This window comes from Rhineura floridana, chromosome 1 (assembly GCF_030035675.1).
Source record: "Rhineura floridana isolate rRhiFlo1 chromosome 1, rRhiFlo1.hap2, whole genome shotgun sequence".
NCBI classification, from domain to species: domain Eukaryota; kingdom Metazoa; phylum Chordata; class Lepidosauria; order Squamata; family Rhineuridae; genus Rhineura; species Rhineura floridana.
Window position 1 is genome coordinate 213,885,057 of NC_084480.1, and position 14,443 is coordinate 213,899,499.

The 14,443-nt window shown below is 49.8% G+C and overlaps 1 protein-coding gene across 3 annotated transcripts in view; it reads right to left on the reverse strand.

Annotated features, from left to right (window-relative positions):
* The window catches only part of CAP2 (cyclase associated actin cytoskeleton regulatory protein 2), an 87,588-nt gene extending 74,425 nt beyond the window's left edge, over window positions 1–13,163 (reverse strand). The window contains exon 1 of one of the 3 annotated variants that reach the window (XR_009758606.1): window positions 7,514–7,605. Coding sequence is in view for 1 of the 3 variants with exons in the window: in XM_061592235.1 (XP_061448219.1) it covers window positions 7,514–7,542 (29 nt within the window). In the remaining 2 variants the exon portion in view is untranslated. Of the gene's footprint in view, window positions 1–7,513; window positions 7,606–12,974 lie in introns of those variants that run through there. The other 2 variants (XM_061592236.1, XM_061592235.1) reach the window with 2 other exon arrangements.
* Window positions 13,164–14,443: the final 1,280 nt, after the last annotated feature.

The following is a 14,443-nucleotide window of genomic DNA, read 5'->3' on the forward strand; positions in this document are numbered from 1 at the left end:
CAAAGGAACCACCCCCCAAACGCCCCCGGGAGAAAGTGCAGCGTCCAGTTGGCAGGGTTAACGCTGCGGTTATTACTTCTATCTTAGTGCGACTGGACGCGCTGGAGGCAGGGCCTAGTGGGGCCGCAGCAAGAGCGCCCGGAGCAGAAGCAGGAACAGCTTCACATGCAGCCCCAGGACCACACCCCATGCATGGGCCTTCAGCGGACAACATAGGGGGTGAGTCTCCCTGGGCGGCACAACAACAGGGGCAGCCCCAGTGGGGCTGGCCCTCGTGGGGGTTTCCATACTGGCCCTTTTCCCCACCAGCGGAAACCGAGCGGTATGGGCAAGCGGGAATCACCATGGGGGTGGGGCATGGCTCACCACAGCAGCTGCCTCCCCTAAGGGTGGCCTGTGAGCAGGTCTGGCAGTCCACTGCCGGAGCAGGGATGGGAGTGGGGGCTCAGCCCTCCTGGTCGGTACCCCCCCCAGCAGAGGACACTGACCCTCTGGGCTCAGTGAGGGAAGGGGCTATACCTTTCGGGGAGACATCAGCCCCACTGGGCTTTCACCTGCTGCCCGCTACAAAAGAAAAAAATTTGGAAGGGGGAGTACGTCAACTTATTCTCACTTCTGTACAGGGAACCAGTGAGGAGGAAGAAGGATAAGGGCGAAGAGGCAGAACCTGACAAGCCCAAGAGGCGGCGCATTGAACGCACTTGGGCTAATTGGTTGCCTGCATTTCTGACATACATGGGGGTGGTGATGCAGAAACAGCCACAGAGGGGCCCTATTCTGATTAAATACCTCGATATTATATATCGGGGCTACTCCGAGTTCCAGGGGGCAGCATGGCTCGCCTATGACGAATGGTTTCGTATGAGGGCGGCCTTTGATACCTCCCTCCCCTGGGACAAAAAGGAAGCGGACCTGTGGCTACAGTTTATGTCACACTCCAAGCCCATAGCCGGGGATAGAACGGACAGCGGCCACCTCCTGGCCCGCCAGGCAGCTGCAGCTCCTTCCCACGGGCCTGCGGGGCAGGGGGTTCAACCCCGCCTGCTCTGCTGGGAGTTCAGCTCCCGAGGCCACTGTGGTCGTAACCCCTGCAGGTTTTGACATGAGTGCGCAATATGCGGGGGCCCGCATTCCTGCGCTGCCTGCCCCAGGGGCCGCCCCTTCAGAGGTGGGAACAGGGACTCACCTGGCGCAAGGAGACCGGGAGCTGCTAGCGCAGCTCAAGGAAAGGGGCCCCAGTCCAGTTAAACTCTCCGAACTCCAGCGCTTGCTCTGCTGTTACCCCCGAGTCCAAGACGCCCACTTTTTGCTACAGGGCTTTACAGAGGGTTTCCGGATTCCCTATTTGGGTCCCAGGCACCCCTTCATGTCCCGCAACCTAAAATCAGTGGCGGATATGGAATCGGTCGTGGGGGAAAAAATTAGGAAGGAGGTCATGGCAGGCCGCGTGCTGGGCCCCTTTGCGGCACCACCCATCCCTTCACTCAGAGTTTCCCCGCTGGGCCTTGTTCCGAAGAAGGCACCAGGCAAATTTCACCTTATACACCACCTGTCCTTTCCCCAGGGTGGGTCAGTCAATGACTTCATCCCATCAGACCTCTGCTCTGTCCGCTACACGTCATTCGACTGTGCGGTTCGTATGGTTAGGGACTGCGGGATGGCCGCCCTCATGGGAAAGTGTGACATCAAATCAGCCTTCCGTCTCCTCCCTGTGCACCCAGGGGATTTTGAGCTGTTAGGCTTTGCCTTCATGGGCAAATACTATGTGGATAGGGCATTGCCTATGGGCTGCTCCATCTCATGCTCGGTTTTTGAGCGCTTCAGTTCTTTCTTGGAGTGGGCAGTCAGGAGATGGGCAGGCCGGCAATCAGTGGTGCACTATTTGGATGACTTCCTGTTTGCGGGCCCTGCAGACTCTGGCGCCTGTCAGGCATTTATGGAGCAGTTCGCGGGGATGGCGGGGGAACTGGGTGTTCCCCTCGCGGCTGAGAAAACTGAGGGCCCGTCCACTACCCTCACTTTCCTGGGCATAGAGATCGATACAGTGGTCCAATGCTGTAGGCTCCCGCGGGATAAGCTGGTGGCCCTTAAGGGGAAAATCTCAGAGGTGGTTGGGGCGAAGAAGGTGACATTGGCCACACTTTAACAGCTGGCAGGACATATGAACTTTGCATGCAGGGTGGTAGCACCCGGGCGCGCATTCTTGCGCCGCGTGTACGATGCCATGGCAGGCCTATCACGCCCCCACCATCACGCACGTGTTACAGCCGCTCTCCGGGAGGACCTGGCAGTTTGGTCCACCTTCCTGCGGGAATTCAATGGGGTCTCCTTATGGAGAAAGGATCGCCTGTTGGAAGCGGAGCTACAGGTGAGCTCCGACGCCTCAGGTTCCTGCGGTTTTGGGGTCATTTTCCATGACTCATGGTGTCATGGCAGCTGGCCACAGAATTGGGCGCAGGCTGGCCTAACCAGAGACCTGACCCTTCTGGAGTTCTTCCCCATTGTCGTGGCCGTACACCTTTGGCCGGACAAACTGGGCAATTCCTCAGTCCATTTTTGGTGCGACAACCTCCCCACGGTACATGTCATCAACACCCTGTCCTCTAGAAACCCCAATGTTATGCGTTTGGTTCGAGTGTTTGTGCTCCAATGTCTTCGCTATAATATACAGTTCCTTGCGCGCCATGTCCCGGGTATTGATAATAGCATTGCTGATGCTCTATCACGGAACCAGATGGAGAGATTTCACCAGCTGGCACCGTGGGCAAGGGCTCAGCCGGACGTGGTACCCCCAGCGCTGTGGGAGATTGGAGGACCGAATCAGAACGGGCCATAAGTCTTTCTGTGGCACCCAGCACTTTGGCCAGCTACCAGGGGGCAGGTAGGGACCTGGCAACCTTCAGGGAGTCCAGAGGCTACACGCAGGAGTGGCCCATCCCCGTGGAGCATCTTATGGAGTTCTGCGTGGAAGGGAAGCGGAGGGGGCTTTCAGTCAGGACCATCAGAGGTAAGCTCTCAGGTCTATCCTTCCTAGGGAAAGCACAGGGCTTTCAGGACTACTCCGGTGACTTTAGGGTACGCCGGATGCTGGAAGGGTGGTCCCGTGAGCGCCCGCACACACCTGATGCACGCTCCCCCTTTTCCCCAGAGCTACTGTTGGGTCTGCGGGGACAGTGGAGGGTGCTATGTTCTTCCCATTTTGAGGCACTGCTATACCATGCTGCGGCCCTCACCTTGTTCTTCGGGGCCTTCCGAATAGGGGAGGTGGCGGCAGGTTCTAAGACGGATAGCTCCCTCCGGGCCCTCCAGGTTTTCGATCTCAGCTGGGAGGCAGGGGGGGCCCGCCTGCGACTCAGGCAGTCAAAGACGGACCAACACCACAAGGGTCGCCTGATTGTGTTATCCCCATGCCAACAGGAGGAGCTCTGCCCGGTCAGGGCCCTACGCATTTTTCTGGCAGCCCAAGGGCTGCAGCCAGGGTACCTGTTCAGGCACAGGGACCTCCAGCCCCTTACTAAGTACCAATTTTGGTCGGTGGCAAAGACAGCACTCCAGCGGCTAGGTGTGGACGCCCGCAAGTTCGGGACACACTCCTTCCAAATAGGGGCAGCTTCCACCGCTGCTCACCTGGGTTTTTCCAAAGGGCAGCTGCAGGCAGTGGGCAGGTGGTCCTCGGATGCATATAAGACGTATGTTAGACCACTAACGGAGATGCATGAGGCCAGCAGCTAACGGCGATGTTGTCGTTTTTGGCAGGCCGCTGGGAAAGATCGAAACAAGTGAGCATCCTCCTCTGCGGCCACAGCATGATTTTCTGGGCAGGCCGCAGGGCGGCGAAGTCCCGCATTGGAACGCAGCTGGGGCTCAGTCAGTGGGCCTCAGTGCGGTGGCTGGGATGACGGGGGATGCGTTGGGACGGCCTCCTGCCTACCTTGTTCCGGTCGGCTGTGGACTGGGCAGTGCCCCAGGTGCTGGTCATCCACCTGAGAGGTAATGATTTGGGTCTGTTGAGGGGCAAGGCCCTAATTGAACAGGCATGTAGTGACCTCCAGGCCATTGCACTGCGCTGGCCTGGGGTGCACTTGGTATGGTCTGACATCCTGCCGCGCAGGACGTGGAATTGGGCTGATGACCCACGGGGAATGGACAGGGCTCGGAAAAAGGTTAATAGACAGATTCAGAGGGCCATTAAGGGCCTGGGGGGTTCTGTCATACACCACCCAGAGATCAAGCAAGATAGGCTGGAGTTGTTTAGGCCAGATGGCGTGCACTTGACTGATGGGGGCAATGGCATCTTCCTAATGGACCTGCAGAGGGGTGTGCACCGGATTCTTATCGGGTGTGGGGCAAAGGGAGACTAAGCAGAGGCTTGTCCCCCTTTTGTGGCAAGGAAGCGCGGGGGAAAGGTTAAAAGGGAAAGGGCAGCTAGGTGACACCTTTAAGCACCTTTGGGGGTGATTGGCGGTCCGGGGGCCTGCAGCTCTGGGCTATACGGCCTGGGGGAGCAGAACACGGGCCGCTTTTGGGGCCAACGTGCCTCATCCGCTCGGAGTTTCACGGCTCCGGGGGGCGGTGATGTGGGTTGGACCCCCTACACATCTTCAGGGTGTGGCCGGAGCTGGGGCCTGGCACAGGGCAGCCCCAGGCTCTGGCAAGGTTTGGTTGCCCTATAGCTGCAAGCAGGCTTCGTCTGGATCAGCTGAATTCCCCCACACTGTATTGTCCCTCTGCAGGTTCATTGGTTATAATTGACTCTGTTTTTAATAAAGTGGCCCATGATTTAACCCAATGAACGGTGTCTGTGTTTATTTCGGCAATAGGCCGCAACCCCCGTTCCGCGCCGGGACTTACCGGCGAAGGGACGAGTTTTGCGGCCGCAGCCGAGCCGCCATCTTGGTGAGGGATGCGTGCTCGCAGCGCGGTGGCACGCTGACGTAGCACACAGCGAGGGGGCGGGGCGGCAGACGGCCATTTAAGGCCGTACCGTCAGCCGCCCACCCTCACTGCAAAATTTTGGCGGCACCCGCCCGACCCTCCCTTGGCTGCAATGTGATTAATTTGGTCGCTACGGGGCCGACTAGGAATTTTTGGCCTGCCTGCCTCGCTTTGCTGGTGGGTTTCTTTTGCCTACTCCACACTGTGGTTGTAGAGGAGGGTCAAGGGTTAGCACGGGTGCCTGTGGGGGCTAAAAGGCTAATTGGTCCATTTTGGCTGAATAGTTTAATGGTCACTGGTCAAGGAAGCGCGGGGGAAAGGTTAAAAGGGAAAGGGCAGCTAGGTGACACCTTTAGGCACCTTTGGGGGTGATTGGCGGTCCGGGGGCCTGCAGCTCTGGGCTATACGGCCTGGGGGAGCAGAACACGGGCCGCTTTTGGGGCCAACGTGCCTCATCCGCTCGGAGTTTCACGGCTCCGGGGGGCGGTGATGTGGGTTGGACCCCCTACACATCTTCAGGGTGTGGCTGGAGCTGGGGCCTGGCACAGGGCAGCCCCAGGCTCTGGCAAGGTTTGGTTGCCCTATAGCTGCAAGCAGGCTTCGCCTGGATCAGCTGAATTCCCCTGCACTGTATTGTCCCTCTGCAGGTTCATTGGTTATAATTGACTCTGTTTTTAATAAAGTGGCCCATGATTTAACCCAATGAACGGTGTCTGTGTTTATTTCGGCAATAGGCCGCAAAGAGAAAATTGAGAAAACCATTTCAATTATTCCCCCAAATCACCATCTTTCCATTTAAGGCCTCAGGAAAAAAGAACATTTCCCTCCAATTTTCTGATGTTTTCATGTTTTTAGTAATACTCCCCCCACAGTTTTTGTTTCTAAAGGCTGTTTTAGGATACTGCAATGGTAAAGCAGGAGTGCAACTGAAAGGATGCTAGCTGTTCACCCACTTCAGATCTCTTCTTATCCACTTTCCTCCCCATTGGAACCCCATAGGAGAAAAAGCAGATGGAACAGGGTAGAAGGCAATTTGGAACAGAAAAAGAACAGGGAAAGGGTTAAGCACACACACACACATCACCTGTGCACTCACAACCACAGTCTCTAGATGCTGCTTTTCTTAACAAAAAATATCCACTAGTAATGTGTATTTTGTCCCTCCAGAGTTTACAGTTTAACTGTTGACTCCCCCTATTATGACTCATTGGTCCTAAACACACTCAGTATTCATGTAAGCATCTGTAGGGATGAACCCAGGAATTTAAGGAGGCCCAGTTCCTGTCTACTTAACGATAAGTTGCTTTTTAAACTTGGTGATTTGACATGTTCATCATAAATAATGGTGAAAGGCAATTCTGCCTATTAATAATAAATACTTAAATGCACAATCTCAGTAATCTTAACAAAAGCCCTGGAAGGTAAACCAGCATCTCCAGGATAGCAAAAGGGGAGGAGAGGGGAGGCTGAAAACATGGCAGCTTACATTGGTGAACCAGTAAATGTGAGACCAAGGTAGAGTTTGAAGCCAGGATCTCCCTGTTCACACTCTCAGCTAGTACACTACACTGCCTATTGATGTCTAGAGTAATTCCTGTATTTCTGGAATAAACCGAATGCCAATTTCGTTATGTTGTTTCATTACAGATACACACAATACAGAGAAATGTTGACCTGCGTATAAAGTGCTCCTTTTGTTCAGATGTGTAAAAGAAGATCACATCAGGAACAATAACACTAGATAAGAACATGGATGAGCTTTAGAGTCCTGAGAAGCTTGGCTTTCCTTTGGAAATTATAGCTCAAACACTAATAGGTAAGAAAGAAAAATGTACAGATAGACTACAAGGAAGAATGGGGTTTAGGGATCTCGGTTTAGGAATCATGTTGGTGTTCAACACCCTACCATGTTTTCTTTTTTGTTCATGATGCTGGATTAGTGTTTAAACCAGAAATGAGAGAAAGGAGCCCATAGTGCTTGATATGTCAAAGCAAGGAGAATCAAATTAAATTCAAATGAATTTTAAACTCTTTTTCAATTCTCATGTTTTCTAGGCTGCACAAGATTTCTACAGATCTGGCTCACTGAAATAATGCTTCCAAGTTGCCTCAATCATCAACTGATATCAGGGGAAAAGGAAATACAGCCCTGTTACAGGAGACCAGACCTGTCATTGCTATTTTAATGTGACAGGAGCTTTGAATTTTTTTTTGCCAGTCCTGTTGGTTTTTATAAGCTAATAGCAGCTAAATGGAAATCTCCACACACACACACATGGACAGTGCAAAAACATGTGGTTTGCTGCAGGTGATGGACAATCTGCCTTTGAACACCGATCACTTGTAAACACATTCATATGGAAGTATTTGCTTTTTCATACTTGAGAAGAATTTCTTCTCCTACTACAGCAACCAGACTGTCAGTCTTTGTTAAAATGATTGACTTAAAGTTACCAAGGCAACCCACATTGCTAGTCTATCCTCTAATCTATAATGCTGTTTTTTATTTTCTCTTTACAACCAATGAAGTGTAACATTTTAAGTACAGTAGGGCCCCGCTTACTGGCGCTTCGCTTACCGGCATTCCACTAATGCGGCGGCTTTCATTCCCCGTTTTAAAGCCGATTTTTGTGCTTTTGCGGCATTTTTGCATCATTTTCATGTAACGTGCCCCATTATACTCAATGGGGTTCCACTTTATGGCGATTTCCGCTTTACGGCGGGGGTCCGGAACGGAACCTGCTGTATAAGCAGGGCCTGCCTGTATCTCCTCCACCAATGGTCATGCAGAGTTCAGAGTACCCTTCTTTTTGCCATGTATTGGCTCAGACCTTTTCATGTAATTAAACATGCTGAGGTGCTTGTAATCCATTTAATTACATGCCACTTGTCCAATTACCCAAAGTAAGCAAATTGCCCTGCTGAACATTAATAACGGAACATATTGTTGCGCACCTCCCCAATCTCCAAGAGGTGAGATTTCAGGGGTCCCTGCGCTCATCCAGGGTTTGGTTTCCTTTGAGAAGAAGGCCAGCGGAGACTGCGGTGTCTTTATGAAATATGGTTTGTTTATTTACACACATTCCAACCTGAGCTTAGGATGGAGGGGTTCAAGGCATCAGCAGTCCAATATCCAGCTTTTCCATCAGTGTTACAGGAGGCATTGTAAAGCCATCGTGCAGACAGACAGCCTCTCTGCCTGCCTCAAGTTCCCAGCCCTTCTCTAGACACTCTCTACACACACTCCAAGCGCAAACCTCTGCTAGCTGCCAGGAGGGGGGTGGGAGGCTCTCCTGAAGAGTTTCAATGACAAAAGGATCTTCCTTGCCCATTCACCAGTTGCTGAGCACTTGAAAGACCCATTAGCAAACTGGCCACTCTATTAGCTTAACAAAAGAAACTCATCTAGCCAGCAGAGCCAGCCCCTCCCCAAGGCACAGGATTCCAAATCAGAGGCTGGAAGGGGACTCACAAGGATCATCCACTCCAACCCGCAAACTCACAACACTATATAAGTATGCATTACCCCAGAGCTACTAAACTTTAGCGAACAGAGCAAAGAAGTTGTTCTGATAAATCTAATGTCTTCCCTTCCATTAAGAATTCATATACACGATTTTGAATATTCACATTATTTTGCCAATAACTAAATGATAATATTTCACATCATATATAAAAAAATAGGCTGGGCTTTAGTCTTTGTCTAAAAACATCAACTCAACACCCTTCAAATTAAAATGGCTTGCACAATCCTTGAGATACCTTTCCCACATAGATACAATATGAAGTAAAGAGGAAGGGCCATAGCTCAGCGGAAGAGCATCTGCCTTGCCTGCAGAAGGTACAGGTTCATTCCCTGGCAACTCCAGGTAGGGCTGGGAAAGATCTCTGTCTGAAATCCTGGAAAGAGCCCTGCCAGCCAGTGTAGGGAATACTGAACTAGAAGGACCGATGGCTCTGACCCAATAGAAGGCAGCTTCATATGTCCCTATGTCGCCAATTAATATTTTGTATCCTACAATGTATTATTTCTAGAACTGCCACAGCTGCTTATCCCTCATCCTGTAGAATTCTCAATTCATCCCATCCTGATGGAAAATCCAGCAGTTCTTCAAGAATTCTAGGAGAACTAGTGTTAAAGGGACAGTGTATAGTTCAGGGTAACTGGGTTTCTCTCCCTGAGCTGAAACAGCCTAAAATATTCTGTTCAAATGCAGCAACCTCCACACTCACTAGTATTTGAAAGAAATATAGGATATTTTGCCCAGCATGACGTAAATCTAGGTGGGGTCTACTCAGAGCTTGGAAAAGTTACTTTTTTAAAACTACAACTCCCATCATCCCCAGCCAGCATGGCCACTGGATTGGGCTGATGGGAGTTGTAGTTCAAAAAAGTAACTTTTCCAAGCTCTGGGTCTACCTATGTTCTTATGTTAACTAGTCCACCCCAATTCACAATTCACAATACTGGTACAACCCCTTCAGTCCCTGACCATCAGAACTCTGGATCTTTTACTATGAAACTTGATTTGTAACAGGAAACAACTAACAATACTCCAGTTTGCTTCATATATAAAATATTATATATGGAATAGTGTTTGATCCCTTAGGTAATTCTTTCATTGATGCCAGAACCACAGTCCATACTAGACGCCCAAAGCAAGTAATACATTAGTCTTAGTGCAGTAGTGAATAATGCACAGCCCCTTTTCATTTCTATTTAATTAAGAGAGTATCTTTTATTTATGTGCCAGCATTGACAACACATCTCCTAGAGCAGCACTCAGGGAAGAAGTGAATGAACCACAGAAGTGCTCTGATGACCATTTTATAGACAAAGGAGCTAACTTTGTACTTTATTTATTTTGTTAGAATAAAAGACCTACATAAAATTCTAAATACGTTTACTATCCTATGTGTGTTATATGCCTTCAAGTAGATTACGACATATGGCGACCCTATGAATCAGCGATCTCCAATAGCATTTGTTATAAACCACCCTGTTCAGATCTTGCAAGTTCAGGTCTGTGGCTTCCTTTATGGAATCAATCCATCTCGTTTGGTTTTCCTCTTTTTCTACTCCTGTTTTTCCCAGCATTATTGTCTTTTTCTAGTGAATCATCTATCCTAATGTTAAATCTTTATTATAATTTTTAAAGAAAGCAGTTAAAACTGCAAAAACTAATTTTCCTTTATTGATTAAAAAATGTTGTGTTTGCAAGCAAAGACAACATTTTTATATGTAACAATACACAGTTGAATAAGAAATTGAATTAACCCACTATTCTCCAAAATTTGGATTATTTTTCTCCTCTATTAAGGAGAAAAATAGGATGCAACTTTAGTAAATACTAGGGGCTCTGACCCTGCTCACTTTGCTTGCCAACCCCACCTTCCATTGCCAACCCCCCTTCCTCCTTAGGTCACAGAGGCCCCCCTCCCCCCATGGTTTTCTGTAGTTCTTCCCCCGTTCCCCTCAGGTGTCACCAGAGTTCCCCTCCCCTTTTCCCCACCCCCCCAAGTGATGCCAGAACTCCTCTCCCCCTTCTCCCCAAAGGTCACCAGAGTTCTCCTCCTCTTTCCCACCACCACCACCACAGGGGGTGCCAGAACTCCCCTCCCCTGGGAGTCTTCCCACCCACCTGGCGAGTCCAAGCTCCAAGCCTCATTGTGTGGGCCCGCCATCACTGGCTGATCACATGGGCCTGCGCTCCCCCCTCCTGGGCAGCTCCCTAAACTGACCACCTCCGCCACTTACCTTCTTGATGTCGCCCCTCTCACTGCAGCAGTTTGCCTTGCCTTGCCTGCCTCACCTGTAAGCGTCATGCTACCCATGCCTGTGCAGAAGCATTCACGGGTAGCGTGATGCTTACAAAAGTATAATATAGGCAGAAATTCTTGTAAATTTATAGAAAATTGATTCACATCACCCAGTGGGCCAGAAATAGTCCTGTTTTTTCTTCTGTTGACTTAAACAAAAAAGTATTTATATCTCTGTGTTGCTTTTGTCTAACAAAGGTTTTCCTGTAACATATTGTCGTATTAATGAAAGTCATTCCACAAATCCTTTCTTCAACGCTTTCTAATTTTCTAACAAAGGAACCCTACTCATTATTCTGCCACTGCAAATAAAACCCACAGCTCATAAAATTACATTTTAAAAAGAGCCATATATTTGCACTATTTGGGAGGAATGGAAATTATTCCAGCTACTCTACTGAAAATCATATGTATCTCCTTAAAAGAGCCATTATTTCAAAATGAAATACTGAAACCTGACTGTTCCTCAGTCCTCTTAAAATATACATTTAGACTGCAATCCTGGGCACACTTAGCTGACGATAAGCCCCAATGAATAGAGTGGCCCTTGGAAAAAAATATGAAATGTACTGCCTTCAAGTCAATTCTGACTTATGGGTGACCCTATGAATAGGGTTTACTTCTCAGTAAACATGCACAGGGGTTGCGCTGCAGAATAACATTTTATCCCTTTTTACTATTAAATAGGCTAATTTCTAACTCAGCTTTGTGAGTGCAAGCCAAACTATGAATTGAACTATAAGATTTCCACACATTTTAGTGGTTCTGGATTGCCCATCTCTTAATTTTTTTAAAATTGATGCTGCTTTTCATTTCCAGAGAAAATACCACAGTGGTTCACACCATGCCTTTTATTATGCATTCATGGCCTTAGGTCACCAACTTGGGGGGGCTGTGGGCACATTTGCAAACCAGAGAAAAATAACTTAGGCACTGCACTCACACAGCTCTCCCCTCCTCAGGTATTGTTGTTATATGCCTTCAAGTTGATTACAACTTATGGTGACCCTATGAATCTTTTTTGGATATATTCATAGGGTTTTCATAGTGAGAGGTATTCAGAGGTGGTTTTACATTGCCTTCCTCTAAGCCTACAGCACCTGGTATTCCCAGGCGGTCTCCCATCCGAGTACTAACCAGCCTGACCCTGCTTAGCTTCCGAGATTGCCACCTGTGCAGCAATCAGGCTTTTCAAAAGCCTATAACGTTCTTTTCAAGTCTTATTTCAGAAGGGGTGGGTGGGGGATGAGACCCTGTGGATGGCAGGGAAGGTTTCTGCAGACATATGTGCACCCATGGATGCCACATTGGTGACCCATGCCCTAGGTGATTCACAGCAGGGAAAGTCTAATGTACCCCCTACACAAAATTAAGTAGGTTGAGCCATTCCCTGTCTGAGAAAGCACCACTTGACAAAAATCTAAGCACAGCAAATAGCCAAGCGGTTGTCTTAAATAGTTTGAAAAAGATCCCTATCAGCTACAGATCTAGCAGTTCTGCTGCACGGCTGTCATCCTGCATCAATTTGGATTTCAAAAAGGCAAATCCTAATGACAGCTTGCCTCAAATGATAACAGAAGTCAAGGTGTTTATTTCGGTGCTGCTCTGGGGAGCTGTCAGCACCAGCGTGGGAGCGGGCGGGCCCTTTACTAAATAAGGGCTTTCCCAAAGCTGTGGCCTCAGCAGAGGTCAAATCCCACGAAGTGAAACCACCATGCCTACAGGGCGGACGGCCAGATCCCCAGTTCAAGTGCAACAAAGAGAGCTGTGGCGTTTGCTCCTCCCAGTCACGCTCCCCTACGACATATCCTAGAGGTGTAACTGGACCCACATGGTGGTCCCTTTCAAGGTGGGGGGCGATGGGAAAATCGACGGTGCAGGCAACTGCTCCACAGGGGACGAGGGGACGCAGGAGACAGACGGTGACCCAGCCAAGCCCTTCTCCAGCACGCACACACGCGGCAGGCCAAATCAATCCCCGCCAGCAGATCGCTTTCGATCCCGGCCCCCCTCAAGTCCCCTCGGGCCTGCAGGCACCTCCAAGCAAGGCCCCTCTCTGCAGAGGGTCCTCTCACGCCCAGCGAGCCTCTTCCCCGAATCTCCAGCACGACCCCCCATCCCACTCTGCCCCGCCCCGTCCATCAACTCGGGGCCCAAGCCGCGCCGCAGCGCCGCTCCCCTGCGCCCCTCCCCGCCACTGCCGCCTGCTCTTCAATTACCTGTTGGGATGAGCCGGGGAGTCTCTTTCTCCTCTCGCTGTGCCACGCAAATCCCCTCCCCGCGCGCGCTCTCTCTTCCCCTCCTCCTCCTCTCCTCCTCCTCAATGTGCGCGGGTGTCACTCCCAAAAGCTACCCAGGGGAGGAGAGAGGCCGCCGCCTAGGCAGCCCGGCCGGCAGAAGGCAGTTTCCGGGAGCGCCAAATAAAGACAAGTCCAAAAAGGAGAGGGAGAGAGGCGCTGGCAGAGATGGAGAAAGAAAGGCAAAGGGGGTGGAGTGTGTGGAAATGTCGCCGGCAAGGGGGGGGGGCGGTGGAGAGAAGAGAGAGAGGCTTTTCGGCAACTCACGCAGCCCCGATGTCGGAAAGAAAGGGGGGGGAGTGTTGATGGAGCCGCTACATGATGGAAAGGGGCTTGGGGAAATTAAGGCTCGGATTCAAGAGGGGGAGGGTCTGGTTTGCTAATCTGGGATAATCTTGGAGAAACGAGGGGAAGAAAAAGTTTTCCGGCATGGCTTTGGCTCCACATCGATCGAATCTGGACCCCTTTCATGCTGGTTTCCCCCCGCGCGCCCCATTTCCGGAGTCCAGGTTAAGCATGTATCGCCAATACATGTATGTATCAGAAGGGCGTGTTTGCATCACAAATGATCAAGGACACTGCAGAGATGTTGTGTCTTATTCTGTGCATGGTGGAGAACCCATCGTTCTGGAATCAGGGACCACCCTAATGTTCGGCGCTTAGTTACCAGACTGGAGAGTTTCCTTTCGAAATAAAAGTGGCCACTGCAAATAAAATAAAATGACCAGAAAGCCTAAAGCTTTGCTGGAGTCAGTGGCACACATGGCGCAAGGTGCCCATGTACCACTTTGCTTTCCACTTGCGCAGCATTTACCGTCGGTGGTTACTTTGACTGAACTCAACATGCTTGGCGACCTAACAGTAGACCTTCTTTACATTAGATACCAGCCAGGACTTCACAGTTCAAGGAAAGGGGAGAGGGGAAAGGAGGATAAGGCAGGAGGAGAAACTCATGTCAATGTCAGCATAAGGCTGCAATCCAAGGCATACTTACCTGGGAGTAAGTCCAACTGAACAGACAATAGTGCTTCCTTTTGAATGGACTTGCACAGCATTGTACTGTCATTTATTAACATTACATTAGAAAATGAAATGTCACTCTCTACAGTACTTTCCACCTTTATAGCTACATCATGTTAAATAATTTAAATTCAGTGGTATATAGACAGGCTTGGGGAAACATGAAAGTTGCTTATAGAATGATACAGTGTGTCAGTGATAGGACAAAGTCCTAGGAGAAACATAACAAAATAAAGGTTGCATCATCTTAATCACATTCATATATTGTTTTTGATCATATATACCCTGCATTTCTTTCTCAAAAGGGTTACTCAAGGTGGCTTACATTCTTCAGCAAATGCAAAACACCCTTGACACAAACTGGATTATTG